The following is a 26,380-nucleotide window of genomic DNA, read 5'->3' on the forward strand; positions in this document are numbered from 1 at the left end:
GGAGGCCTCGCTCTGCCCCATGGCCGGTGCGAGCAGCGTGCCTTTGTGCTACCCACGGGCACAGGGCGCCCGGAGGAGCTGGGGCTGCCCCATCCCTGGCAGTGCTTAAGGCCAGGTTGGACACAGGGGCTTGGAGCAAGCTGCTCTAAGTGGGAGGGGTCCCTGCCCATGGCAGGGGTTGGAGCCGTTGGAGCCAACCCAACCCATTGTAGGGCTATTAAAGCGATTAAGAATGGTGGGAGAAGCATCTCTGCATAATATAATAGCTAATAGGGAAAGGAGAAGTAGGTGAATACTCCTCCTTACAGCCTTGCCGAATTAGCACTGTTCTTTACTCCAAAGCATCACTTTTAAATGAGTCGCAAAACTAAACCATTCTTTTTTCTCAACCAGGAGGTTTTACAGAGTTTATGGCAGTGGCCCAAGGCCTTTCGACCTGTCGCAATCACACTACAAATCTACTTGCCAGAGGTAAAGCTTAGGGATGAATGAACTGGAAGCATCTCCTTTCCACACACCCCCCAAGTGAGTGAATCACAATGGTATTGAGAGTAAAAATACAATCCTGACGTGTAGGTTTGTGGAGAAATACAATGAACTGAAGCAAGAAGGGAAAATTGAAGAGGAAAAATTGTTTGAAGAAACAGGAAAAGCCCTTTTAGCCAGTGGGATACTGCTACAGAGAAGAGGGACGGAGAAAGTAAGTCTGAAATAGTCATTATGTTTATTATTATTCGTTATATATTGGCCAGTGGATCAGAAAACTTCATTTCCAGGCCCTTAATGTTGAGTTGGTGGGAATGGAGCTCGCAGCCACATAGGCCTGATGGTTGGGATGGTCTTGGTCTTCAGTCTTGATCCCAAAGTGGAATTTCTTGCCTAAATCTTGCAGTTTGGGTGGTTGTGGTTTGTGTTTTGGGGGATTTGGGGGTTTATTTTCTTTAAAGGTATCGAAGGAGAAGAAAATAACTGTCCAGAATTGCTTTCCAAAGTGGTCTGCTGCTGCTGCTTTCTGTTTTCTTGGGTTTACAAGAGAGGAGCCGGCTCCTGGGCACATGGAGTCTTGTTCTTCCTTCCTTCAGGCAGGTGTCGGGTAACCCTCAACATACCACAGGGTAAAAGAACAACCTGAAGAAGTTTCTAGAACAGCCCAGGAGGCAGAGCAGAGCATGGCTGCTCTGTGATGGGTAGAAGTTCACCTTGTTACAACTGATTGCCATTTCTTCAGAGAATGCTGTGCTGGTAGTTGAGTAGCCTGAAAAAGAGCTTAAAACTGTTCAAAATTGAACTGTTAACATTAAAAGTTCATTTATTATTCTCCCTCATCGACAGTGATCTCTGGGCCAAGTCTCTGTACTGGTTTCCCCAATAAAAGAGGCTGAAAGGACAGAAATTGGGTCTGGTTAAAGTGCAGTGGCTGCAGAGCAGGTGGAAAGGGAATCACTGCCTTTAGGTCATCTTTTTAGCTTGAGGTCAGCAGTCTGACTTAATATTTCTTGCCCTGGTGACACAGTGACACTGCTCTATCCCTCCACAACAATCTAGGCTTGAATTAGAGCGCTTTTCATCAGCTTTTTTGGGCTGGGCTGTTACCATTCATTGCTCTCCGCAGCCACACTTTGACAGAAGCATTGTGCGACTGTTTCTCTCTTCACCTGTAGGTAGCACACCAGGATCATCGGGATGCTGAAACCAGGGATTCTGTGTTAAACCTGCGTCTCCAAACTGTGTTGGAAGAGATGCAGGAGAAGGATCAGGAGGGGCAGACAGCAGAGCCAGCAGAAAAGCAGAAGGAGAACCCCTTACCCTAAGGGCTGTGCTGTTGTCCTGTGCTGCTCAGCTGCAGGACGTGCCCTGGAGCCAGCATTCTGCCTCCACAACCCAGTGGCTGTGGGATGAGGGGAATATGCCTCAGTTGTGCAGCTCTAGTGCCTTCCCTGACTCTGTATGTGGCACACCCTACATGTTTTTCCATCTCCCCATTTATGAGATCTGGAGCTAATAATTATTTTGGGGGGTTAAAGACTAGTCTGTCCAATTGTGAGCTGGAAAACATGAGTATAAACATGGAAAATTAAACAATTTTCTGTAAAGATTGGAAGTTCTGCCTCTTCAAGTGTCTTATTTGCAGTAGTAAAGATGTTTCTTAACTTCTTGCACTTGGTGGGCCAGGCCTAGTGCCAGCCCTGCTGTTGAAGTGGAGGGTACCATTGGCCTGATGCTCTATAGCAGCTGCTTCAAGTGTCCTCTTTTTGTAGCTCTTTATGGAGGAGAGTTGCTGTTAATATAAATGTTGTGATAAGATCTTCCTTGTCCATCACCTGCTTAAATTCAGCGTAGGATAAAGTGCAACAATACCAGGTAATTTGGAGCTTTGCAGCTTTATAATGACTTAATGAAGTTGGTCACCTCCACAGTGTTACAGGTGCTGTGGAGGAAGCTGAGCGCTGCTGCAAGGCAATCACAGAAACCTTGGCACAGAACACTATAGGGAAACAATCCTGCAGGGATTCAGAGCTCATTGGATCTTCCCATACCGGGGAGATCCAGAGCCTTGCTTCTTCTTAAGGACTTTTGGGCTATATGAAACCCATTTACTGCTTGTGGCTTTCTCTCCTTTGTGTGTTTTCCTTTTTAAAAGTCCAAACTGCCATCACCACCAAAACCCAACAGGTAGAGTGATGTCAGATCCCTTCTTCACCTCTTTGTCTGGCTCTCTCCTATGATGGAAATGGGGCTTTTTCCTTTTGGTTTCGTGCCTTCCTTCCGGACACAATTTGGTGACACTGCTACTGCTGCCATGCTAGGCAAGAAAACTGTTACCCCAAAAGGATTTTACAGAATATATATTATACAAGAAGGATTTCTGGTTTATTTTATATTAATAAATATATATCTACGAAAGGAGGGTTTAAAAATGCCTGTGGTTTGATTCTGTGTGGGTTCATTTGCTTCCCGGTAGCAATGTAACTACAGCAGAATTCCTCGGTTATCCTTGGAAGGTCAAACTTTATTCCTAGGTCTGTAACTTGAGCAGGGAGCAGGATTTCATGCCAAAGAGCAGCAAGTCCTTTCCCTCTCCCAGCACCATGGGGCTGCCAGCTCTGGAGGATGCCCGAGTGGGTCCTTCCATGTGGAGCTCACAGGGAAGAGCTTCTGCCTAAGAGCTCATCTCAGTCTCCCCTCTGGCAGGTTAAAGCCATTCCCCTTATCCTGTCCCTACACCCCTTGTCCAAAGCCCCTCTCCAGGTTTCCTGCAGCCCCTTTAGGCACTGGAGCTGCTCTCAGGTCTCCCCTTCAGGAGCCGTCTCTTCTCCAGGCTGACCCAGCCCGGTTTGGATGCTCAAATTTGAATGTAAACAGGTAACAAAGAAGCATTTAAAATGGGATCTGCCCTGAAATGGCCCCGGGAAGGAGCCATGTGCTGCGGGTGAGCCATAATGAGCCCTTTGCTCACCTGCAGCCAGCCTCAGGTGGGGTTTCCAGCCCTCAGGAGCAGACCAAGACCCTCCTCAGTAAATCACCAGCAGCTGTGATGTGATTGCCATCACCTGGACCCAGTTCTCTTGCTCGGGCAAACAACTGCCACCAGCCCAAGGGAAAGGACCAACAGCTCCGTGTCTCCTGGGCTGCAGCTCCAAGTCTTCACCTTCTCTGGATTTTGAAAGGTAAAAGTTCTCTTTTGAGCACCCTGTTTTGTGTTTCGAACTGTTGGTGATGCTCTTTGCTTGCCAAAGGCTGCAAAGGGAAGTGCTTTAAAGGGAGAAGTGCTGCAGAGCTGAATGTGGTAACCCAGGAGCTTTCTCCCTGGCTTTAGTCACAGCTCGGTGGCCTCCTGTTTGCTGTTGCTTCTCCAAACAATTACTTAAAGAGCTTTTTACCTTATTGTCTGCTATGATTTACTTCAACCTTGCAGCTTTGCTGAGCTTGATTGTCTTTTCCTTTCGCTTTGTTGCACTTGCCTCTCTGCTAGCCCTGCCCCAGGGAGCCTGGCAAGGCAAGCTGGGACTGGGGAACCATAAAGAAACCTGGATTTGTGCAGCAGATCTCAGGCAGAAGCTCTTCCCTGTGAGGGTGCTGAGGCACAGGGTGCCCAGAGAAGCTGTGGCTGCCCCATCCCTGGCAGTGCTCAAGGCCAGGTTGGACACAGGGGCTTGGAGCAAGCTGCTCCAGTGGAAGGGGTCCCTGCCCGTGGCAGGGGTTGGAGCTGGAGGAGCTTTAAGGTCCCTTCCAACCCAAACCAGGCTGGGATTCTATGAAGTTATTTGTCAGAAGCTGTTGGGGCAGAGCCCTGCGGCTCAGGCAGGTTTTTGGCTGCCTATGGTGAGGGGGTGCTTCCATCTGTGTGGCTCTGGGAGGAGAAGCAGGGAGAGGTGTTCTGTGCTGCAGGTTGGTTACAGCTGGTGGGTAATGGGGAACCCGCTGGGTAAAGGATGTGAGCCAAAAGAGTTCGTGTTTTGGTGCAATTAGGTGAAAACAGCAATTAAAACCAGAGCTCCGTGGGGTTTTGGTTTGATGGATGTGTCGGCTGGGCTGAGATTGAAATGCCCATCCCCGTGGCTTCAGGGTAACTCAGCTACCTCAGTAAGGGTAAGGAGGGGAAGTTATGGATTATTTATCAGCCCTTATTTCCCCTCCTGCTGCCAGGCAAAGGTCAGTGGCTCTGCAGGAGCAGGGTTTGATGGGGGTGACCCAGCACTGGCCATGCTGTGGGATCCACGATGGGACCAGCGCTCTGCTCTGCAGGGCAGCCAAGGAGCTGCCTCATTCCCTGGGCAAACCTGCCCTGTCCCACTGTAATGCCTGTTAATGCCTTAGGGCAAAGCTTCTGCTGTCTCTCATCCCACAGCCCTTTTGGAGGGGCTGTGTGACCTTCGTGGGCTGAAGCCGCCCTCCTCCCCGCAGCGCGGGTGGCAGTTCCGCTCCCTGATTGCCAGGCTATTTTAAGGGACAATAAATGCCAAAGGATCAGTTACAAGGTTCCTTACTCCTTGAGGCACCGGTCGCAGGCAGGCAGTAACACGTCCACGGCTCCCAAAGCCGGGCTGAAGGTTTTCCAAGGGCAGTTCCTAAAGCTGGGAGCCTCGTCCGTAAATCTCAGGATGAAGAGCATCGCTCCCCATTGAGTCCTATCACAGGGTGGCAAAGTCTGGACTGCAAAGTCTGCTGCTCCTGTGCGCCGGGTTGGCTCGCCCAGTGGTGTTAGCAATGAAACCAGCAAAGTGGCTTCCCTGGGAGGGGGACCCCCTGCCCTTTTCCATTTGGAATACTGGGGGATCAACACTCGGGGATGCTTCTGACCCTGGGCTGTGGCACCTTGTGCAGTGGTGGTGAATGGCTGGAGAGGCAGTGAATGATGCAGGTGTGTTGCGGCAATGAGGGGTTGGGAGGAAGGTTCCAGGGATGCCGTGGTGTCACTCAGACCGGTGCTTTGCCAAAGAGCATCAGGATGTGTCCCACTGGAGGGAACATGTTTGGATTTAATGGGATCAGGTCTGATGTCTGGAGCAGCCGAAAGATTCACCAGCTTTGCTGGAAAACCAGGTGATCCTCCCCTCCCCAGTGCCAGGCTTCACTGAGGCAGGTAATAAAGCCTTTAATGCTTTATTATTATATATAATGTAATGTAATAGAATATAAGATAATGTATTAACCACACTTGGAGTGTGGCTCTGAGTAAGATATGACAATGTTGGCATTGCTGCACTGTAGTTCTGTGATTCACCCCTGCCCACTCTTGCCTGCACACACACACACACACACACATTTGGTCTTCAAATCTCACTACTTTGAGCTTTGGAATGTTCCAGAAACCTGTATCTGTTAGGATCTAAGCTTGGTTTTATTACGGCTTCATGCTTGCTGCCTTACGCAACATCTGGTAAAAGATACGCTGAGTTCTATTGGAGTAGGGTGGCCTGGGCAGCCCAGGGATGAGGCGCTTGAAGTGGGGCAGCAGCCACCTCTGCATCACCTGAATGGAGAAACCTCTTCTTTGGATAAAGTGCTGGCCCTGCTGAAGGAGCAGGGCTTGGTGCTGCTCTCCAGAGGGCATGGTACACAGGTGGCTGCTGCTTTGGGATGGGAGGGTTGCAAGATCTCGACAGCATCAATTCCTGCCATCTGCCTGGTTCTGTTATTAAAGCTTTTCAATGACTTGGGAGTGATGCTCCTTGTAGTGTTTTGCTTCTGCAGCACCAGAAATGCCCATGCAATGGTAATCCCCAGCCCAACAGTTCTGGGATGAACAGGACGCAGGGCAACAGCCCTGGGCAGGGCAGGAGGGGTCGGAGCATCCCCATGAGGATGGCAAAGGCTCAGGCTGTTTTACCAGCACATTTTAAGCAATCCCAGGAGCTGCCCTGCTCCTTGTTCAGTTCCCACTGGTTGACAAGGGTCAGCAGCAGTTTTGCTTCCCAGTTTGGGGCTGGATCACCTGGAAGGGCTGAGCCTCAGAGGGACCCGTCTGTGAGCACAAGCAATGCTGGGTGCTGCAGCAGGTTTTGTTCTAATGAACACATAACAACCACCCGAGGAAGGGCTGACTGTGCCGTGTCCATCCCGCAGCTCAGTCAGGCTGTGATGGGACCACAGCATCCCAGCATCTTCCCACATTTGGGATGTCCCCCAGTGCTTTGCAACCTGGAGCATCAGGGATGCAGGGGAGGGCTCTCCCTGGACCTGGCTCAGCTGTCCTTGGCTCTGTCTGTCTCCCTGTGCCGCCGCTGCCTGTTTGCATATTGCAGGCTCATTCTGATGTGCACTAATGCTATTATCCTCCAGAAATTGAAATCAAGTCTGAACCTATAATGTTTCACTGGGAGGGAATTGGGGTTATATATTCCTGTGTACAGCAGCATTCTATTTCAGTCATAGCATTTAATTATGATTGGTGTGTTAGTGCCCACCAGAGCATAACAAATTGTCATTATGTTATTCTGCTGAGTCTAATTTAATTGGCAAGTTGTCACAAAAGCAATTATCCATCATTTATTTTGTTGCCATAACCACATCTTGGAGAGCACCTGCTGTCTGAAGTGGAAAGGCTCCGCAGTCTCTTGGTCCCACGTTTCTGCCACTTGCCTGACACAAAGACACCATTTCCTCCTCTTATTTAAATACATGTTCCTCATTTCCCAGCGTGGGCTTGTGCCTGAGGCTGGGAATGCCGCAGGGAATGACCTGTTTGAGCATCCTGGGGCTGGTTTGGGTTACGGAGGCTTCTTCCCTCTGGATGCCTCGGAGCCAGTGTGGCACCGAGTGGCTTATGGAAACACAGTGTGGCTTATGGAAACTGAGGATGAAATAAGGAAAGAGGAGTTTGAAGGTGAGGAGTTCTCTGCCTGCAGTAAATAAAGCACTCGACTTCTTACAAGTCATTTTTGGGCAAAAAGAGAGGGGAGAAAGCCCCCAAATTGCTGATTTTGGTGTCTAAATACACAAAGGTGGGTGGGGGCGTGCATGGGGATGTTCAGAAGAGAAGGGACACGTGGGCTGCTGCTGGACCCTCTCATATGGGGCTGCTCAGCCCAGACACAGCTGAGATAAAGAACAAACATCGGATGTTTGAGTCTGTGTTGGCCTTCACCAAAAGGCTCCCACGGCAGCATCATCACTGGCATGGCGCGGGATGCAGCACCCGGGTTAACCGGGTACCAAACCCCACCTCTGCTCCCTGAGTCCTAGAGCTGCTCAAACCATCACCAGGCTACAGCGGGTTGAGAGGAGGCATCGGGGCTGCCACAAAGATGAGGCTGCTGCAAAGGGGGATTGGTGGTTTCTTATCATCCATCAGGCAAAGCAACATCAGGCTTCCTGAGCCCAGCCCCAGCCTGGGGATGTTCTCCTTCCCGAGGGGGTTTCTGCCTCTGGCCCATGAACTGTGCTAGGCTGGGGGGATGGCATCCCCAAATTGGGAGCCTGTGATAAATGAGTGCCTAAATGAAGATCTGGTTTGATGTCTGTATTTCTCTCTGTTGCTCCCTTCTCCACCCTGTCTGGGATCTCTTCCCCTCTGGTATTTCTGATTAGCTGCTAATGAGGAAAGATGATTTTGCAGTTAAAACACAGAGGGTTTTGTTCCTGTTTCTGCTCTTTGTCCCCTTCCATGCCTTGATTTCCCCACCTGCAAACCGAGGCACTGCTTATTTGGGGTGGATGTTGTAAGGCTCCCTTGCAGTGTCCTGCGCGCATCGCTTCACAAGGCAGAGGGAGAAAGCCTGGGGAGGTTGCAATGCTGATTGGAATAAACTGATTCCTTTCCCTGCTGCGTGACTCAGGCTGGAATTCCCCAGGCACCCACTCTGGAAAACTACTGGATCCCTGTGTCCTCTGAATCCAGGAGGAGCCCAGACTTGAGGGGCAGAAACAGCCAGGGTCCCTTTCCATCCTCAGAGCCTTATTCCAATGAGTTTTACTCTCCTTTACCTCTTGGTGCCACTTTTGCTTCTCCCACTGATAAAGTCCCAGTCGCAGGAGTGGGAGAAACGGAGCTTTCTCCTCTGCTTCCTTTATCTGGGTTGGTCTCCTCTATTACTTCTATTCCCCCTTTCCCTGTTGTCCGGGTTGGACATCAAGGAGAGGAGCAACAGAGATGGTGTTTAACTTGGGTGATAGCTCAGAGCAGGCCCTGGGAGCGTGCTGGGCACACAGAGGGGAAAAGACCCTTGGGGCTGCAGCAGTGCTCACAGCTACTTGTGCCATGGGTTTGTGGGTGAAGCTCCCCTGGCTGGAGGAGGGACTGGCTGCCAAGGGTGATGAATAACTCATTGTAATGTATTATTTAGCAAATCATAATGAAAAGCAGAGAATAGATGGCAGGGAGCAGAAAAAACGCGTTCCCCGGTTGGCAAGTCCCGGACTGTTCGCAGCCAAGAAGCAGATATTTAAGAGGGCTTGGGAATTTCCATGGCTTCTCCCTCGGATAAATCACCCCTCTGCAGACACGTTTATTGGGTGTCCTGCTGCTGTGTTAGAGCCCGGGGGACAAAATCACTGCAAGAGCTGGAAAGAAGCTGGTGAGCTCCTCGCTTCGGGCTGCTGCGTTGAGTGTAGCCTGCCTTAAAGCTGCATGCAGCCGCTGGCTGGTGTGTGAGGAGGTTTGGTCCCATTCCTGTATTCCCAAGGGTCCATGAGGACTCAAGTCACCCCCAAAGCTTGTGCTGGATGGGTGCCTTTATGGGAGACCAAAGCAGGGAACAAAGTCTGGAGCTTGAGCTTAGGATGGAGTCAGTTTTCCTCCGCACATCCCTGCCTTGCTGGGGCTGGGAAGCCGTGAGCAGACTGGAAGTGAAGCCTGATTGCCTCTTCCCACTGCAGCAAACACCTCCAAGTGTGTAAAACCCCTCTTCGACACACTCAGAAGCAGTTTATTGCTCTATAATCATAGTCAAGTTCCAGCATGCTCTTTGCAGCCTCATGGTGCTGTAAGAGGATGTGTGAGCATCCCTTCCTCTTTACATCCCGGATAAAGGACCCGGTGCTGTCGCACGAGTTGCTGCTGACCACAGCAGCACAGCGAGGGCAGGGCCCCAGCTCCTTGTGCTGTAACCAGGGAGGTGGGAGCTGGTACCCGGGAAGGAAACCATCAAAATCCCCTGGATCCTTCACGGCTGTTGGGATGGATGCGGTCCCAAACCAGTGTGTTTGTGCTGGGAGCTGGGCAGACCACGTTCTCCTGCCTGTCTCATCGCACCCATCGCCTCTGAAGCATTCACTGAGCACGTGTTTGTGAGAAACCAGGTTTAATTCCCTCAATGGCTCCCTGAGGTTTTGCCGTGTAGTTTCTCAGGTTGCTGGTTTGCTCTCCCCATCCCAGCCTGGTCCAGCTCCGTCCCCACGGTCCCGGGGTACCCCACGGCAGAGCCGGCCCTGGGCGATGGTGATGGCACCAGGGGGTGCTGCCTGATCACACTCGATGCTGCAGTGCCAAAGCGGAGCAGCGAGAAGGTGACTTCATTTTCCCTGTTTGCTGTGGCTTTTCTTACTGCTGGATTTGTTTGGTTGCTCGCAGCTCCTACCCCGGGGTGATGAGGATGCTATTCCGATGGGGATTCCCACGGCTGCTCTCCCTGCTGTTGAGATGCTTAAAACTTCTGTGGTCTGTTAAGGGAAAATACACCCTTCTATTCCAGCAGCCTCAACAGGGCTGCTGCAGACCCCTCTGCTCGGAGCAGCCCACTCCATTGAGAGCATCCCAAATGGTCCCAGATGGGATTCTCCCTGCAGGGCCCCTCTTTTCCACAGGCATGGAGGTGATGACAAACCCCTCCAGGCATCAGCAGGGAGGGGAAGGCTCAGTGTGGAGTCACTGTGTCCTCTTTGGTCCCTCTGGGACCTTGCAGGCCAGGGCTGGGCAGAGAGAGCACGAAGGAGCCACTTATCTTGGGATCTTTCTATACTCTTAAATGTCATCTGTGACGTGCCGGCTTGTGCTGTGCCCTGTGATGCTCCATGCTGTGCCATGGGAGATGCTGCCTTAACCCTTTCCCTGCTGTAGTGCTGTGGTACTGCAGTCCCAGGGCATCCCAAGCCCTGTGCTTGGACCCCCCCAGGCACACCAAGACCCTCTTGGTCTGCTCTTTGTGCACAGCCGCTGCTCTGCTGCTGTCAGTCCTGGCTCAGTTTCCATAGCTGGGGTATCCCAGGAGCCCCATCCCGTCCTCCCAAGCCCATGGGAAGCTCTGGTGTTGTTTCTAGCTATGCAAATAGGCAGTAAAATCAGGAGGTGGTTGTGCATGTTTATGGAACACTTGAAAACCGAGGCAACTGCTTGCTTTTGGAAGAGTTGGGATGAGGAATGAGGCACCACAGAGCTCGGGGGAGCAGCAAGTGCCGCTGAGGAGGATGGAGCTCATCCTCTTCCCCCGTGTCTGGGATGGGGACCAGCATCCCTCCCACTGCAGACCCAGGGAGCATCTGCCTTTTCTCCGCATCCCTTGGGGTCCTCAGGCAGCCTCAGGAGGAGCCGGTGCTGGGTTTGAGCAATGAACTTCCAAGCACGGGGCTCCCGAGGTCCCCTTTTGTCTTGGGTGCGATCTGCAGATCGGCATGGCCGCTATTGGCAGCACAGATAATGCAGGTGCTTTCAGTTGTACAGAGGAGGAGCAGATAAGGGAACGGGGGAGAACTTGACTCGGGGTGACCGAGATAAATTCACTGCACTGCAGGAAATCGAAATGGGAAATAAAGATCTCCAACAAGGGGAATATTTAAGGTGCTGCAGAAGTTGGGCGCATGTGAGAGCCATTCTGAGCGCACCGGCCCTTATCCATCCATCACCCGGCCCCACTGGGTTTGATCAAAGATAATAGGGTGGAGGAAGAACTGGAATAGAAACTGTCCATGGCAGCAGCCTGAGTGACGGGTTCCATGTGCAAAATGAGGTCCTAATTAACAGGAGGGAGATGGAAAGTTTTCCACTTCCTGCCGCTGTTTTGTGGTCTTCCTGGCTCTGTGGGGCAGGATGGGTGCATGGGGGTGTCCGGGGGGGGCTTGGGGACCGCCGGCACCCACCAGGTTTCAGGTGCTGGGGGGAAACCAGCACCATGAAAACCTCCACCAAGCAGCTGTAGTAGCCAACAAATACCCAAGGAAGGGTGCCTTCAGTGTGTATGGGTCCCTTGGGTGAGCTGGATGTTGCAGTCTGACCTCCTATGGGATGTGGCCGTAAGACACTTGCAAGCTCTTTCATTCAGCATCTCCCGTCCACGTGGCTTCTGCAGCCTGTGACACCCCGGAAAGTGCTGGAAGGAAATCCAGGCTCTTCCTGGGAGGGTCCAGCCTGAGATCCAGTTTGCCTTCACGTGCCGGTGGTGCCTGTCCTACAGTGGCATCCTTGCTCCATCGTGCGCAGCTGCTTCTTGAGGCTCTTCAAGTGTGGTTTTATGGTGGGGGCCAATAAAGTTGTTAAAGATGCACGTGCTTTTGCCATTCCTTGGGTTAAGCAAGGTTATTTGGTCTCCATCTGCTGCTGCTCATGGCTCTTCCTTTTCTCATGCAGGACCTGGTAAAGCACAGCCCCTGCCCTGCTCCGTGGGACATCTGGGATGACTGGAGAAGTAAGTTGCATCCTCTTAATGTCATAGCAAACTTCACCTCCTTGCTGCACTCTCATGCCCACTTGTTATTCCTCACTCACGTAAATGGTGAGGTCCTTATGAACACCAGCAGGAGCCAGGTTCTGTTCTCTGCCTTTTAAATGTCCTTCACAATACAAACGCCCAAGCAAGAACGGTTTGGAATGTTTTTTTCCTCCTGGCTCATTTGGTTTGGAAGCAGCTTCTCCTATTAAAGCCGGTATTTAGGAGTGTGTGATTGCAAATACAAGTCAAAGAGTTTGTGAAGCATTTTGGGTTGCAGTGAGAATAGATTGGCTGGGTTTAAACGCTGGGAGCTGGGAAGCCGTGCTCGTACACGGGGAGCCTGACAGGGAGATTGTCTTGCAAGGCGAATGAAGCTCCTGAGTGAAAGGGAATAGGGAGCTGCAGGCTGGCGGTGCTGGGAAGGAAATCAGCCTAATTTGCTTGTGCTTAGTAACCTGAGACATATAATTAATAACACGAGTAGGGACATTGGAAAAGAATACGCATTGTGCCTATTTCGGACCCATCCATCTCTGCGTGTGCTGCTCATAACGTTAACCCTGCAGCTACAGACTGCAGTCGGGCTCCTGAGCCTGCTGCCAATTTATTCAGTAACCCACAGCAAACTCCATGCTCCATCTTCCTGGGCTCTGCCTCCCCTGTTGAAACGCAGCAGCTCGGAGGCCTTCAGGCAGATGAGATAGAGAAGGCTGGGTCAATTTGGAATGGAGCAGTCACTGGGGTCCCAGCCTGTCTAACAGCATCAGAGGTATTGTGTGGATGCAAACCCAACCATCTGCCTGTCACCAACAGGTCATCATGCAAAGCGCTCAAATTGGCTCATTTCTGAGATGAGAACCTAAAAATGCCCAAGGTAGAGGGAATGGATGCATCATTATTTCGTGTTATCTTCATCACTGCAATCTCCCTGTGTGATGGAATGTGGTTTAGGACTGAAGTGTCGGTACAAGCGCATGGGGGGAGCTGGAGCCTTTCGTGCCGTGCTCTTGAGCTGCCTGGTAGGCTTCAGACATTGGAAATTAGGCAAACAGAGCCAGCGTGCTGATTCTGTGCATTAATTGCATGGCAACCTTTGCATAACCTTTAGAAAACCTTTGGATGTGTGAATCCAAAGCCCAGAGCACGAATGCTCCCGGAGTGCGCAGCAGCATCACTTGGGGTTAGGGCAGATGCATGGGTCCATCCCAACCCAGACTTTCAGTTGTGCACCCTGAAACACGGGTCCAGCACCCACATGTCCATCACCTCCGGGTGATGATGCCTTGTACTGGTGACTCTCTCCATCCCTCCTCAGCATCAGACACCCTCAGAGGGCTGCATCCCTCTCCCTGCATCCCTCATGGCGCTGGAAGCAATCAAAGCTCCGCTCTGCCGCCAGATTGCCTTGTCCGTTCCAATGATCTTTAGCTCCGTTTTTCCCCGAGCAATCAGAAGCACTTTGGCTTCGTCCAGGTGGTCTTTTCCCATTTTGCTCTTCCCGGTCCCAGGACCCAGGGCAGTCACATCTCATCACGCCTTTTCTCAAGCCATTTGTACCTCCTGCTTTTGCTGTTGCCATCAATTTCGCCGCAGCCTCTCCCTGCTCCCTCCCGTGCTAACCGCGGCTTATTTGGGAATGAAACTTGGCCTTCAGAGCCCTGGCAGATGTAAATGCAACCCCCCCGCCCCTGCAGCCAGGCTTTCCAAGCCTGTGTCCATCAGCTTCTCATGCAGACAGCATGAATTGCACATAGCAATTCCCAGGTTTTGGGGGGAGAGGGTCAATCCCTTTAAAAGCTTTCCTGTAGAAAGAGTGTTACAAAGCAGGCAGAAATATGGATTTTTAGGAGTGCCCTATTGGATGCTGAGGAAGTGAAGGCAGAAAACATGCAGTAACATTGCTTTCCTGAAGGTTGTATTCTTATTATTTACTAATTATTAATATTAGCATCATCATCAACATCATTATTATCATTGTTATTAAGCAGGCAGCATCCTTTGGCCATCCAAGCTTTGAGCCGCTCCAATTCAGTGTTCTGCCTCTTGAGGCTGTCCCCATCTGAAGTGCTGCGGTCAATGCTGGTTAAAACAACAGCCTTTTTTCATCCTTAGCTTGCCCAGGCTTCAACCTGGACTGGAAATCACTCAGCACCAGGTGCAAAACACAGGATCATCCGCACTGTGTAACAGTAGGAAACATACAAGGATATGGAAGTGAGAACTCGCTTCATGGGCAGTCCATCCCATCTCCTGCATACCAAGCATCAACTCAGCAGAACACTTTAACTGTGTGATCAAATAGAAGCTTACTCTCAGCCCATTGCTGTTGAGCAGAGCAGTTGAGTGGGTGCTGAAGTACGCTGCTGGCTGGGGTTTGCTGTGCCCCTGCTCTTCCTTGGGCAGAAGAATTAAGCTGGTGCTGGCATCACCTATGAATAAGGCAGCAGCAGCCACAGCAGTGCTTGTGCAGTGCAACAGAGCTCATCGTTTTTCTGTATGTGAGCAATTAAGCTGCACCAGGAGGCCTATGTCTTTATATCATCACCCAATGACAGTGCAAAAGTATTCAGGGGAAGGAGAGGGGGAAAAAAATCACATCCATATTTAACTGGCAAAGTTATCACCTTCACTTCAGAGCCCGAACTTCCAGCCCTTCTGGCCTGTTTCCAAGGCAGATCTCTTTCCTCAGGCTGGAAAGTGAGTAAAGTGTCCTTACGTTATACTTCTGCAGCAGAATGCCATTTGAGAGCTCGTGAACACGGGCCCGACAGCAGTAAGTAACAGAGTCCTTTTCTTTGCAGCAGCTGAAGATATCTTTGAGCTGTTAGAGTCCTCCTTTTTGCCTTTTTTAAAGGAAATCATTTGTGGTGTTATTACCCAGCCCCACACTCGCCTGTCAGATTAGGTTTTTTATTGCACTAAACCAAAAAGCCATCTGGAGCATCTCGCATCCTGCTTCTGGTACCGGTGAGTGGCAGGGTGGCCCTTCTCTGTGCAGCGCTTTGATTCCTCCCTATAGCGAGCTCTCCAGTCTGTTGTTTTCACCCCTGTGTCCCCTAATTCTTGAGTCTCTCTAATTCCTGGCTGTGTTTGTGGGGGCTCAGCGTCATTACATCCCATGTGGTCCTCAGGGTGGTGGCATAGCTGGATATGGAAGAGCAGTAGGGGCTGTCTGCTTTCATTACACGTGTGAGGAAACCCATCACTGTTCCAGGGTCTGTGTCTGCTCAGCGAAATACCTCCTTTACTGCCTGCTTCATTTGGGTTTTTACCAAGCCCCGACGTCCTCCTGTTGGTTTGCAATGCTTTGTAAAGCTCTGGGGTTGAGCTGAAGCTATTTACCTTTCTGCCTCCTTCTTACCTCCCTCCTCACATGGAGCTGAGCTGGTGATGGAGGTGGCTGGACCCTCAGCTTTCATAATGTGCCTTGGGGTCCCCAGCTGCCTTTAAGTGTCAGCAGTGTCCAATGGCTCCTTCCAAGCCTTGTCTTGGTGCCAGTGTCAGTGGCAGGGACCTCAGTAGGAGAGCAGGTCTGGATGTTATCCAACACTGGAATGACTGCAGGAGAACCTCACCAGGAAAGAGTGGCCTTGGCCACCCAGCCCTTCTTGGCTCTCGGTGCCCTGTCGCAGGGGATGTTGCCTTACCGTGTTCTGTAGAGGCAGAGAAAGAAGGAAAGAGGGGAAAAGGAGAGGAGAGATATCAACAACTTCCATCTCCTCCAGCCCGGTACCCAGCCTTTGCCACTTCTCTGCCACTTGAGCTTCACAAAGCCCTGGCTGTCTGAAGATTAATTGATGTAGGCCACTCAACCCGTTTCCAAATCCCTTTCTGTTACCATTTAAAACCTTCTGATTTATTTTTTTTGATAAAGTCACTGAGGCTTTTTATGGATTCTCCAATGATTGTCCAGCTTGACAAATTGGATTCTTAAAGCTGGCTCTTGAAAGAAAAGGATGTGGTTTGACAAGACAAGAAACAGCTCATCTCCAAGACAGGGGGATAAATAACATCAAAATAATCCCATTCTTCAGGCCGGGTGCTCCTCAATGGGTGTCTTGCTCGTCACTGATAATCTTATCTGGCTGTGATGGGAAGGGACCTGCACAAAGGGGCCCTGGCCGGGCTGGAGGGCTGATAGGAACCTGATTAATAGTTCTGTCCAGCGTGTGCAGAGCCTCAGAAAGGTGATTAATGCCATGAGATATGGACCTGATCCCTTCCGCTCGCTGACACTGTGCCGGGGGTACCTCCTGCTGCTGGTGATGGATGGACTCACGCTCCCGGTCCACGAGTGAGGGGCCAGGGTGGTGGCAGCGGGGTTGTCACCCCTGTGCTGAGGTTTGTCAGGTTGTGTCGCTGCCCAGCGCTGCTGTTGATGTTTCTGATGAGGTTTGTATTGTGCTCAAGCCCTACTTTCCCCTGGAGTCCAGGTACCCGCTGTGTTACCCCTGCAAACCCATGTTCATCCCTGGCATCGGGATGGGGCAGAGTGGCTGAAGAGCTGGCGCAATGTGCTTCTCATCTCTATGAACCCAAACAGGGATACTCCTGTAAGGTCTCTTCCATACCTGGTGTTCAAGGCCAGCTAGGATGGGGCTTGGAACAAGCTGCTCTAGTGGAAGGTGTCCCTACCCATGGCAGGGCTTGGAGCTGGATGAGCTTCAAGGTCCCTTCCCAAACCATTCTATGAAATGTCCTTCTGGATGTGCCTGAATAAAGCAGTGTGTGGGACCGTAACCAAGGCAGCCGCACCTCCTCGGGCGGCTGAAGTGAGGACCACGGGGAGAGCAGAGGTCTGAAACCCATCTGCAAGTGCCACCGTGGGCTTTGGTGGCAGGGCTGCACAGCATCACGCTGCTGGTGCTTCAGCTTGGGATGCAGAGAGGAGGAGAAGGGACCCCTGTGCATTGCAGCCAGGAGCCAGAGTGTTCGGTTTCCCCAGGCAAGACATGATAGAATCTGTTTCTATTTAAGTAATATTTTAATTGCAGGCTTTTGCTTTTCATTTTTTAATTGACTGCCTTCACTTTGAAGATTTCCCACCTAGCAGTTACCCTGAATAATGGAAATGCGTCGTGACTCCTACCTGTTCTCTGTATTGAGTGACTCCAGGTGATGCTTTATGTCTTATTACGATTATTTATGATGATGTCCGGTTTAGTTCTGTAGCAGAGGGGGATCATTAACCTCTTCTGCAGTAAGGAGAACTCTCCACGTTGTTTTCAAAGCCATTACAGCTTTGAAAACTCCTCTTCTTTAAAAACCACTGAAAACCCTACAGGGCTGCAGAATGAAGTGCTGACACAGGTTGGCTGATGCAGGAGGAGCACAAACCCTCCCGCTGTGCCTCACTGAACTGCAAACGGAGCTCCAGAGTAAGGAGGAAGTGATTTGCCTGTTGGGAAACTCGCAGCCTGGTGCTGAGAACCCAGAGGCAGGTTTTGATGGTGCTTGAAGAGAGGAGATGGTGGCTTGGTCTTGGGAAGGGTGGGAGATGCCTCCTGGGGGCTCCAAGGACAGGCATCGCCAGGATGCGCATGGGCACAGAGGAATTGGGCCATGGGATCCCCCACGTGCTCCTCTGCAGCTGGTCCATGCGCATCAAAGCAAACCCCTTTGCTCCTCCAGGAAATCCTTGAAGAGCCCCCATGGTCTGTGGTCATCCCCATCCCTGGCAGTGTTCAAGGCTGAGTTAGATGGGCTTGGAGCAACCTGCTCTAGTGGAAGGTGTCCCTGCCACGGGCAGGGTTTGGGACTGGATGAGCTTTACCTTCCAACCCAAACCATTCCATGATTGCCACCTCAGGATGCTATAATTACCTGCACTGGTTCTGGGTGCTTTTCCACATGGGTTTGCACGGCACTGTGCCTGCCTTGGTGAGAGTGAGGAGCCTTTTACAGATTACTGCTTTCAGCAGCTGCATATGGCGACTTAACATCTATTTATGGCCACCTAATGCTGCCTGCAGATGCTGCTTCTGCTTGGTGGGGGGCTGCATGTAGTGGGAATGGGGAGAACCTCTCGGTTTTCCATGGTTTCAGCTCTGATATGGCTAATTGCTGGACACAGGGTTCAGCCTGCTGGGCAGTTTAATTAATTGTATGGGGAATTAATCTGGAGAGAGATGGAGGCAGATGCCGTGTCCCCCACCTGGGCAGGTAGCTCCTGAAGATGTGTATCCATCCCCTCTGCAGACTGTTTTGCTCAGGACCACGAGGTGATTGCCAGCAGTAAGAGGGATGCTCACATCGCACAAAGTCACCTTGCCTCCCTTTCCATGTTGTGTTCCTTCACTCCCAAAGCATCCTGAAATAAACTGTTCCCCATCCCCATAGAACCACAGGCTACTTTAACATGATGGCTGATGGTAATAAAGCCTTTGTAGATGTCCCTGTCTTTTGGAAGCATATCGTGCTGACCATATGGCTGGGGAATACGGAGGCTACATTCATGATGGGATGTTAATGAATTGGTAGCTTTATCTGGCCTGTCTGTGCCTCTCAAACACAAGAAAATGCGTTCATTAGGCTCTTGTTAAAGTGCCATCGTAAATAGAAAAGCTTTTCTCTATGAAAGAAATGCTGCAACTCCTTGTTGCTCCCTTCCCAGGTCTTCCAGAGGAAATCTGCTCTGTTTGAAAGGCAGGAGATGACTTTCCTAATGGCTATAGCTACACTGTTGATGTTCTGGCTGCCCAGACGTGCTCCTGTAGCTGTGATGCATCCCAGGGGAGGCAAGTGTGTGCCTTGCTACTGAGCAAACAGCGTGACTTGAGGGAATATTGGGATTTAGGTGCTGTTCTCATGAGGTCACCTCCCCCAGACAGTTGTGGCTCCATGAACCTGCTTGCAGCACTTGCATCCCCATGTCCTAGGGAGCCCTATCCCATGTCAAATGCTGCCGGAGAATGAGTCTTCCTTGCACATGGAAACCTTTTAATGCCATTTAAAAGACTGAAGGGTTGAGGCCCAAACGAATCTGAAGGATGAAGGGAAGGGAGCCCGTCTCTGGACACAGCTGGGTGCATGCTGCAGTTAAAATACAGGAGCGTGTCCGAGGCTGATGTGTGATGTTAACCTGAGTTAGCAAAGAGGTCGTGCTGAGCAGTGTGGAAGATGAGTGACCCTTTCGTGTTTCCCAAGAGCCTTTAAGCCCTGGGTGCTGGAGGAGCATCGTTCCAGGGCAGGATGGAGTGGTGTATGTCCGTATGGGAGCTCATGGAGGGAAAGAACAAGAGTTTGAGATCGGGAAGGAAACTAGGCCAGAAGATGCAGCAGCAGCAGCTAGTTATAGTCTGCAAAGGGATGATCCAAGCAGCTTTGATATGGATATGTTCCCTCGCAAAGACACAGCGCCGGAGCAGCTCTTTATCAGTGTCAGGCGATGACAAATGACAGCGGGGGGGGGGAGTCACGGGGCTGCGGCGCGTTGTTGCAGCTGCAGCACCTTGGAAAGGATGCAGGTACCAGGGATGCTCCGCGCCTCGGGGTCCCACCGCCGCCTTCATCAATCACCGAGGAAGAAGATTGTCTGCTCTGCTCCTTTCATAGAGCGATAAACGAGGGGGGGAGATGGGGAAGAGCAGGATTGCACTGGGGAGCGGCATCCCCTCCCATGGCTTGTACACAAAGACTTCGCTGCTGGCAAAGTCTTTCGGAAACATAGGACCTGTGTCGGGTAGGGAGGAAGAGGAGGGGAGGCAGCAGCAGTCAAACAGGCACTGAGGGCTCTCTGGCAGGACCTTTCCTGCAGGAGACCAAGGATGGCACAAACCAGCAGGGCTGATTAAACAAGAAATACATAAAACGGGGGGAAACGAAGCCAGAGTTTCTAACCATCACCTCTAGTCCTCCTCCTTTTAACAGAGTTAAACCCTTGAAGCCTTGTCCATGTAAGTGCTGAATTAAATGGGTCTTTGGCTCTTTACTAGGAATTGCTCTGATTGCTTTTTTATATATAATCTGTTTCGTTCCCAGCACTCTGCTCTATCTCGCAGAGGAATATCTGTAGCTGTCGACGGGCTCATTCTGGTGCTGCCAGGCTCCTCTGCTGCATCTTCTAATAAAGTTGCCCTCTGTTCCACCACAGGGCAGTAATCTGTAATGAAAATTTTATAGGAAATGGAGTTGGAATCTGGGCTTCAAGTATGATTTTCATAGCACTAGAGGCATATATATATATATATGTATATGTGCAGTGCTTGGGGATTCAGAATTAAAAGCATCATTTGCCAGCAACCATATTGTAGTTAACCCCCTTCTCCACGGGATCGTTGGAAGTGCTTGTGGCTCAGACCTCACCCTTGTGAGCATGTGTTATGGTGTGAATTTGGGAATCGGAGCGATTCCCCATCTCTCCTGATGGTGCAACTGGAATTACGTGGCCAAGCAGTTGTCACTCTCGTGCAGGGGACGATGTACGCTTAGAGCTGGTTGCAGTCCTCTGACCGAGGTGTGTATGGGAACACAGCACCAGCACTTGCCTCCTTGCCCCTCTTGTGTCCATATTTAAGTGTTCCTTATGGTTCTTTAAACATCAGTTCCAGGACGGATGGGGATGCTGGGGGTGCTTCCTTGCTGTTCTCCTCTGTGTGTGTTTCTAAGTGCTGGTGAGCCAGGCTTCTGTCCCTGCTCAGCACCTCCCTGCTGTGGAGCCCTTGCTGTGATGGTGACAGTGGCCTGGGACAGGATATGGACAGATGCTGAGGCTGAGCCGCTGCCGTTCGGCCCCTCCATGCTAAACCCTGCACCAGCCCCCTCTGGGGCTGGTCAATATTTAATGTGGAATTTGCAGAGGTTGACCTGGGGATGCGTTTCGAAGGGGAGCATCACCATAGGTGGTGGTTTCTGCCTCGCAGCCGTGGGGTTTGATTATTTAGAGCTGGCATTTCGTAAGCTTAAAATAACCTTGAGGATGCGGGGCCCTCCCCTCCCCAAACGTTGGCTTTTCACCTGGTTTATGTTGGTTGTGTTCAGTATTGATCACTCCATGTACTGGTCCAGTGCTGATGGGGCAGCCGGTGTCGCGGTGATGGGGATGCAGCTCGGCTCCCGTTTGGGGTTTGCAGGGTCCAAGAGCTGTTTTGGGAAGGGGAGCCTTGCAGCGTGCCGGGCCCATGGTGGCCATGCCAGGGTGCTCCAAGCTGGTGGGATGGCACCCTGTGCATGGGTGCAGCATTGGTGCACACCTATTTAGGGGGGGTACATTTACCCTGGGTGAGACCCTGCAGCAGGCTTGGATGCTCTGCAGAGCTTCCTGCCTGGGGATGCTGCCATTCCAGCCCTTGGGAACCGACTGGGTTCTCTCCATCCTCACTGTGATGTGTTCATGTCCCAGGGCAGTGGGGCTGGAGTGGGACACGGCTCCTGCACGCAGCACGCACATAGACTGATGAAATTGCTGCTTTATCTTGGCTTGCTCGAGCTGCATTAATAAGAGCTGACAGGTTTGAAATAGCTGATGTGCGTTGGTTCAGGTTGTGATTGCCGCAATCAGGGCAGCGCCTGGGCCATGGGATTGACTCAGTTTAGGGGTTGGAGCTGTAAAGGGTGGCTCCACCGAAACCAAAGCCTCAGGGGCACGTATGTGGCCAGGGCTGCTCCTGCGCTTGTCTGTGTGATGGAAATTCAGGCTCAAATGAGATAAGAAACTGCACAACCTGAACAGTTTAGGGCCAGAAGCGGGAGAAGGGGGTGGTTTGCACCTTATTGATGTCCCTGGGCTGTGCCTGCTGCCTCCCTGCAGCCACAGCTTCTCTGGGCCCCCTGTGCCATAGGGAAGAACTGCCTTATATCTGATCTAGATCTTCTTTCTTATCTCAGCATCGCATGGTGGGTGGAATTATCCCCTATCTTGAGGTGACCACAGATCTGGCCCCAGATTTGACCCATAACTCCATCCTTGTGAGGAGATGGAAACCCTTGCATCTGCTTGTAGGACCAGGGAGAAATGATTTCCCTTCCTCCCCTTTATCTAATGGTTCTACTAAGACTTCTGCTCAATTTTGGATGATTAAAAGCTCAACAACAGCTTGTTTCATACATGGGAGAGGAGCACGACATATGGTAGTGACAGAGCTGTTCATAAATACCAGTGCTCTTATATGTAAAAAGGAAAATGTGGGAATGCATTGCTAACACCACGAGTGAGGTGTTGGTGAGGGGAGCAGGGGCACCCATGGGTGCACCCTCAGCGTGGCTGTGTGATGACACCCGTTGTTGTATTGAGAACTTTAATATTGATCATTTTCTGCCCAATTCCTCAGCCCCGCTCCCTGCTCATGTACCCCAGGCTGGTGCAGGGGCTGACCTGGGGCAGCAGGATGAGTCCCTTGCGTCGTTAAGACCCCACATGCTACAAAGGGGCTGTTGGGATCCAGCCAGTGGTGCTGGTGGGACATGGGGTGTGATTTGCTGCAGCAGGTCCCTGCTTTCATACAGAATAGCATGTGCAAAGCAATGAGGACTCATTTCCCCTTCTCCTCCCCCCTCGAACTGAAGCACAAATATGACAAGTGTTATGATTAAGGCTGAGCTGCAGCCCCGAACATCTCTCCCCTTGCAGATTACTATGTAAATCAGCCACTTAATATTGCTGCTTCCCTCTGCTGCGTGTTGTGTGTGAGGCTGAGGATGTGCTGGGTGACAGCCCCAGCCCATGGTGGGTCACAGGCTGGAGGGCTGAGGGACACGTGAGCTGTGAGGAGCAGTTCATGCGGTGATTGTCAGACCTGGCTAATGCAAACCTGGGCAAACGAGTCTGCTTCGTCGGCCTTTTCAATGGCACCTTGTGTTTTTAACCCAGCACCTTTTGGCTGAAAAGCCAGGACAGCTTCCAGTGCTGGGAGATGAAAGCAGCATCCTTGAGGACACTGGGGAGAGGAGCTGTGATGTCTCAATGCGCTGGCACCACCCCGAAGTGCCTGCAATAGCACTTGCAGCGCATCCCTGCTGCCCTGGATGAGGGGGTGCTTTTCCTGCTGCCCATGCACTGTGAAACTCAGGTTTCCCTGGTAAGAGGTGGTGGTGGGGACATGCATGGGGCTGGGAAGAGGCTGGGCTCCATCCCTGCCCAGCTGGTACCTACAATCCCGGTGCGCAAACACTTGCCATCCGTAGGCCTGGAGATGGGAAGGGAGGTAGGGTTTGATGGATGAGCAGAGTGAAGCACAGATTTATTACGTGTCCCAGCTTGTTTCCTTTGGAGCCAGGGCTGCAGCAGGAGGAAGCTGCTGGGGATGGGGGTTACAGCACCGTGAGGCTCAGGTTTGGGGTGTTCCTGGCATCCCCTCCCTTGTGCTTGGTGTGGTCCCATCAGCCCGACAGGTCCTCGTGTTGCTCGTGCTATTTAATGTCACATCTCTAATGACCCCATGCATGAGGCCACCAGAGCGGTGATGCCCCTGCTGCCTTCCCCTCTGCCTGGGATGTTAGTGTTTAACCTGTGCTTAAATAGCTCCCCCCTCCTAACACACTGAAGGCTGTTTCCGTTGGGTTTTAATCTCACTTGTTTGGCTGCTTGCTCTGTAAGAAGATTGAAATAGCAGCAGGACGCGGTGAGCTGCGTTGTGGCCTCGATTGCAAAGCTGTGATGATGGAAATGGTTTCACTGTAAAGAGGTTGTTAATGAAGGCTCTAAGCAGGGAGGGCGCGCCGAGCTCGTGCACCTGAGCTCACCCGGGTTGTGCTGGACCAGCACATCCATCCATCACCTGGATTCGCCCGTTGCTGAGATCCCCCTCACCTGATGGCAGCTGCCTGGCAGCTTTGGGCCATTGAAAAGGATCAAACCAAATTAACTTCAAAAAGTCCACGTCTGGAATGTGGCTGCGTCCCTGCTCCAGGACTGTGGGCGAGGGGGGATCCCAGGGGATGGGACCCCTGATGGCCATAGACCTTATGGATCCTTATAGAGCTGTTCCTGATGCATCGGCTGTGGTGTGATGGAGCGGAGCTGCCGCTGCCAGCCCAGGGCACAGGGCTGGGGCTGGGGCTGGGGAGCAGGGCCCGGTGCCTGCCGGGAGCACGGGAGCTCAATGGAGCTGCTTGTCCAAGGGAAATGCAAATAGGGGACAATCAGGCTCGGCGGCAGCGGAGTGCGATGCGCGGGGTCCCAATCAGTGAATAACACTTCACGGCGGCGGCACAATTGCAGATGAAGGTTTCTAAATAACTTTTTTTTCCTTGTCGGAACCATTCCTCTGGATTTTCACTGCAAAACCGCCCTCATTTCGGTTTCTATCTCGCACAAAAGGCAGCTGCTTTCAGAACCCAGAACCATCGCATCCTCCTGCACCAGTCTGGCTCCTGAAAAGGCACCTTTGTCCTTTAGGGTGCCTCCCCCTGAGCCTCCAGCTGCTGGAGGAGGATCCAATGGGAGCATCACGGGGATCCCTCCTTGGTGGTCCTCCCCACAGGATGCTGCATGGAGCCCCAGCCGCCCAGCAATGGGAATGAGCACTGCAGGACATGAGAGCAGCAGGTTTGGGACCCGGATGGTTGTGGATTTGCCATCTGGAATAATTCCTTGCATCATTCCCCCCCCCCCCCCCCCCATCCCACACAATTTGCTGCCTCCATCCCCTGCCTCCTTCTGCCTGATTAAGGGCTGTCAGGGTGATTGATGTGTTCTTGCAGCAGAAGGTGAGTCCCTTCACTGTGACAGCCAGGAGAAGACCGGCCCTCGCCAGCACCCTCCCCTTCCAGTACCTGTAATTTTCCACCCTGGACAATGCCAGGCTGTGCTATGGGGGCTCTGCTCTCCCCTGCTTGTGCCCTGCGAAGGTCAAAGCATCCAGACCTCAGGTGTCCTCCCCAAAACAACCCCTTAGGTCCATGGGTAAGGACTGGAGGGGGAGAGAGCTCCGTGGTAAGGTCAGGGCTTGCCCCTTGCTGCAGGTGGCTGTGTGCCTGCGGGGTGAGGGCTCTGCCCATCCTCTGCCTGATGGGGATGGATTGGTTCGGACACTGAAGGGATGTGGGTTTTGAGGTCAGGCAGCAAGGCCGTGGCTGCAGGAATGCTCTGAGTCCTCGTTCCTCCAGCTGCTGGGCAGTCAGGGGTGGTGACTGTTGGGAAACCCGTGCTTGGGCATCTCCTGCTCAGGACGTGAGCTCCTAGGGGCCGGGATGGCTCCGGCACAGTGGGATGCTCAGCCCCAAGGGCTGGATCCCCTGTTACTGCGATGCAAAGCACACAGGGTGCTCCAAGACGCGTGCCTTGAGCCAGGGCTGGTGTGGGCAGGTCCCTGGGCTGGTGCTGGATGTGATCCATCCTTGGTGGAAGGGAAAACGGGGCAGCATCCATCACCTGAGCTGTTCAAATGAGGGTGCTTGAAGCACCCCCAAAGGGAGGAGCTGATGGAGCCAAATTGCAGTGGGTGAACACTCCTAATAGAGGACCTCAGGTGCCAGAGCTGGCATAGAAACAGGGTAATTGCACTTGGACATGCAGGAACGGAGTAATTTCTGTTGTTCAGCTCCTCAAGGTGTTTATCCCCCCATCCATTTCACTGCAGGGCTGCTCCGTGGCTCCATCGCTGCCACCAGCCAGGGCACCCTCAGCATCAGGATGCAGGAGCAGCGAGGTCAGCCCCACACTTGGCCTTCAGAGGGCAGAGCCAAGGTGAAGCCCTTCAGCGATGGATTGTTTGGCATCTCCTTGGGCAGAGGCTGGTGCTGCTGCAGTATTTATAGCAGGTGCTTCTCTCCACTGTACCAGGTGAGTCCTTCCAGCATCCCCATGGCCGAGCCCTGGGGCAAGGCGAGTGTTTAACGCAGTCTGCATCGGTCCCTCTGCCTCTGAAGGACACAAACCTCTGGCCCCAGAGATGCTGAACCTGCCTGGGCGCACTGAAGTGTTTCCCTAGCGGGTTGGTGGGTGCTGAATCAGGTCAGGATAGGGCCAGACCCTGCAAATTGATGGTTTAATGTCCTGGTGGTGTCCTGGTAAGGTCTGGATGGAAAAAGATGTCAGCAGAGATGGAAAAGAACGTGTCAGAGGGAAAGGAATGTATGGCTGGAGGTGGCTTCAGTAACACGTAAGTGGGTTTTCCCAGCTGTTGAATGCTCAGATACCTCCAAGGCAGGGAATGCCGAGTGTTTCAGTAACGTGGTGATGTGCTTGGAGAGGTGCTGACTGTCCAGGCTGCTTTGTATGGGAAGAAGCAGGGGCTTGGGACGGGTCTGGGTGTACTGGTGGAGAGGTGATCCCTCACCTGGCTCTCCTTGGGACCCCAGAGCCATCTGGGTGCTGGTGCTGGATGCTCACAAGGGCTCCCCTCGCTCCAATGGGATGT

At 52.1% G+C, this 26,380-nt stretch overlaps 1 protein-coding gene across 1 annotated transcript; it reads left to right on the plus strand.

Annotated features, from left to right (window-relative positions):
* Nucleotides 1–359: 359 nt before the first annotated feature.
* On the plus strand, nt 360–2,373 carry MRPS23 (mitochondrial ribosomal protein S23; the record flags this gene model as incomplete). The annotated part of the gene is made up of 3 exons (XM_057416698.1): nt 360–471; nt 577–700; nt 1,662–2,373. Coding segments are annotated over 3 exons (386 nt in total), but the record flags the coding sequence as incomplete, so codon positions are not given.
* Between the last annotated feature and the right edge of the window lie 24,007 nt (nt 2,374–26,380).

This window comes from Pezoporus wallicus, unplaced genomic scaffold (genome assembly GCF_028554395.1).
Source record: "Pezoporus wallicus isolate ANWC-B61680 ecotype Strahan unplaced genomic scaffold, APGP_CSIRO_Pwel_v1 contig_13961, whole genome shotgun sequence".
Classification (NCBI taxonomy): Eukaryota; Metazoa; Chordata; class Aves; order Psittaciformes; family Psittacidae; genus Pezoporus; species Pezoporus wallicus.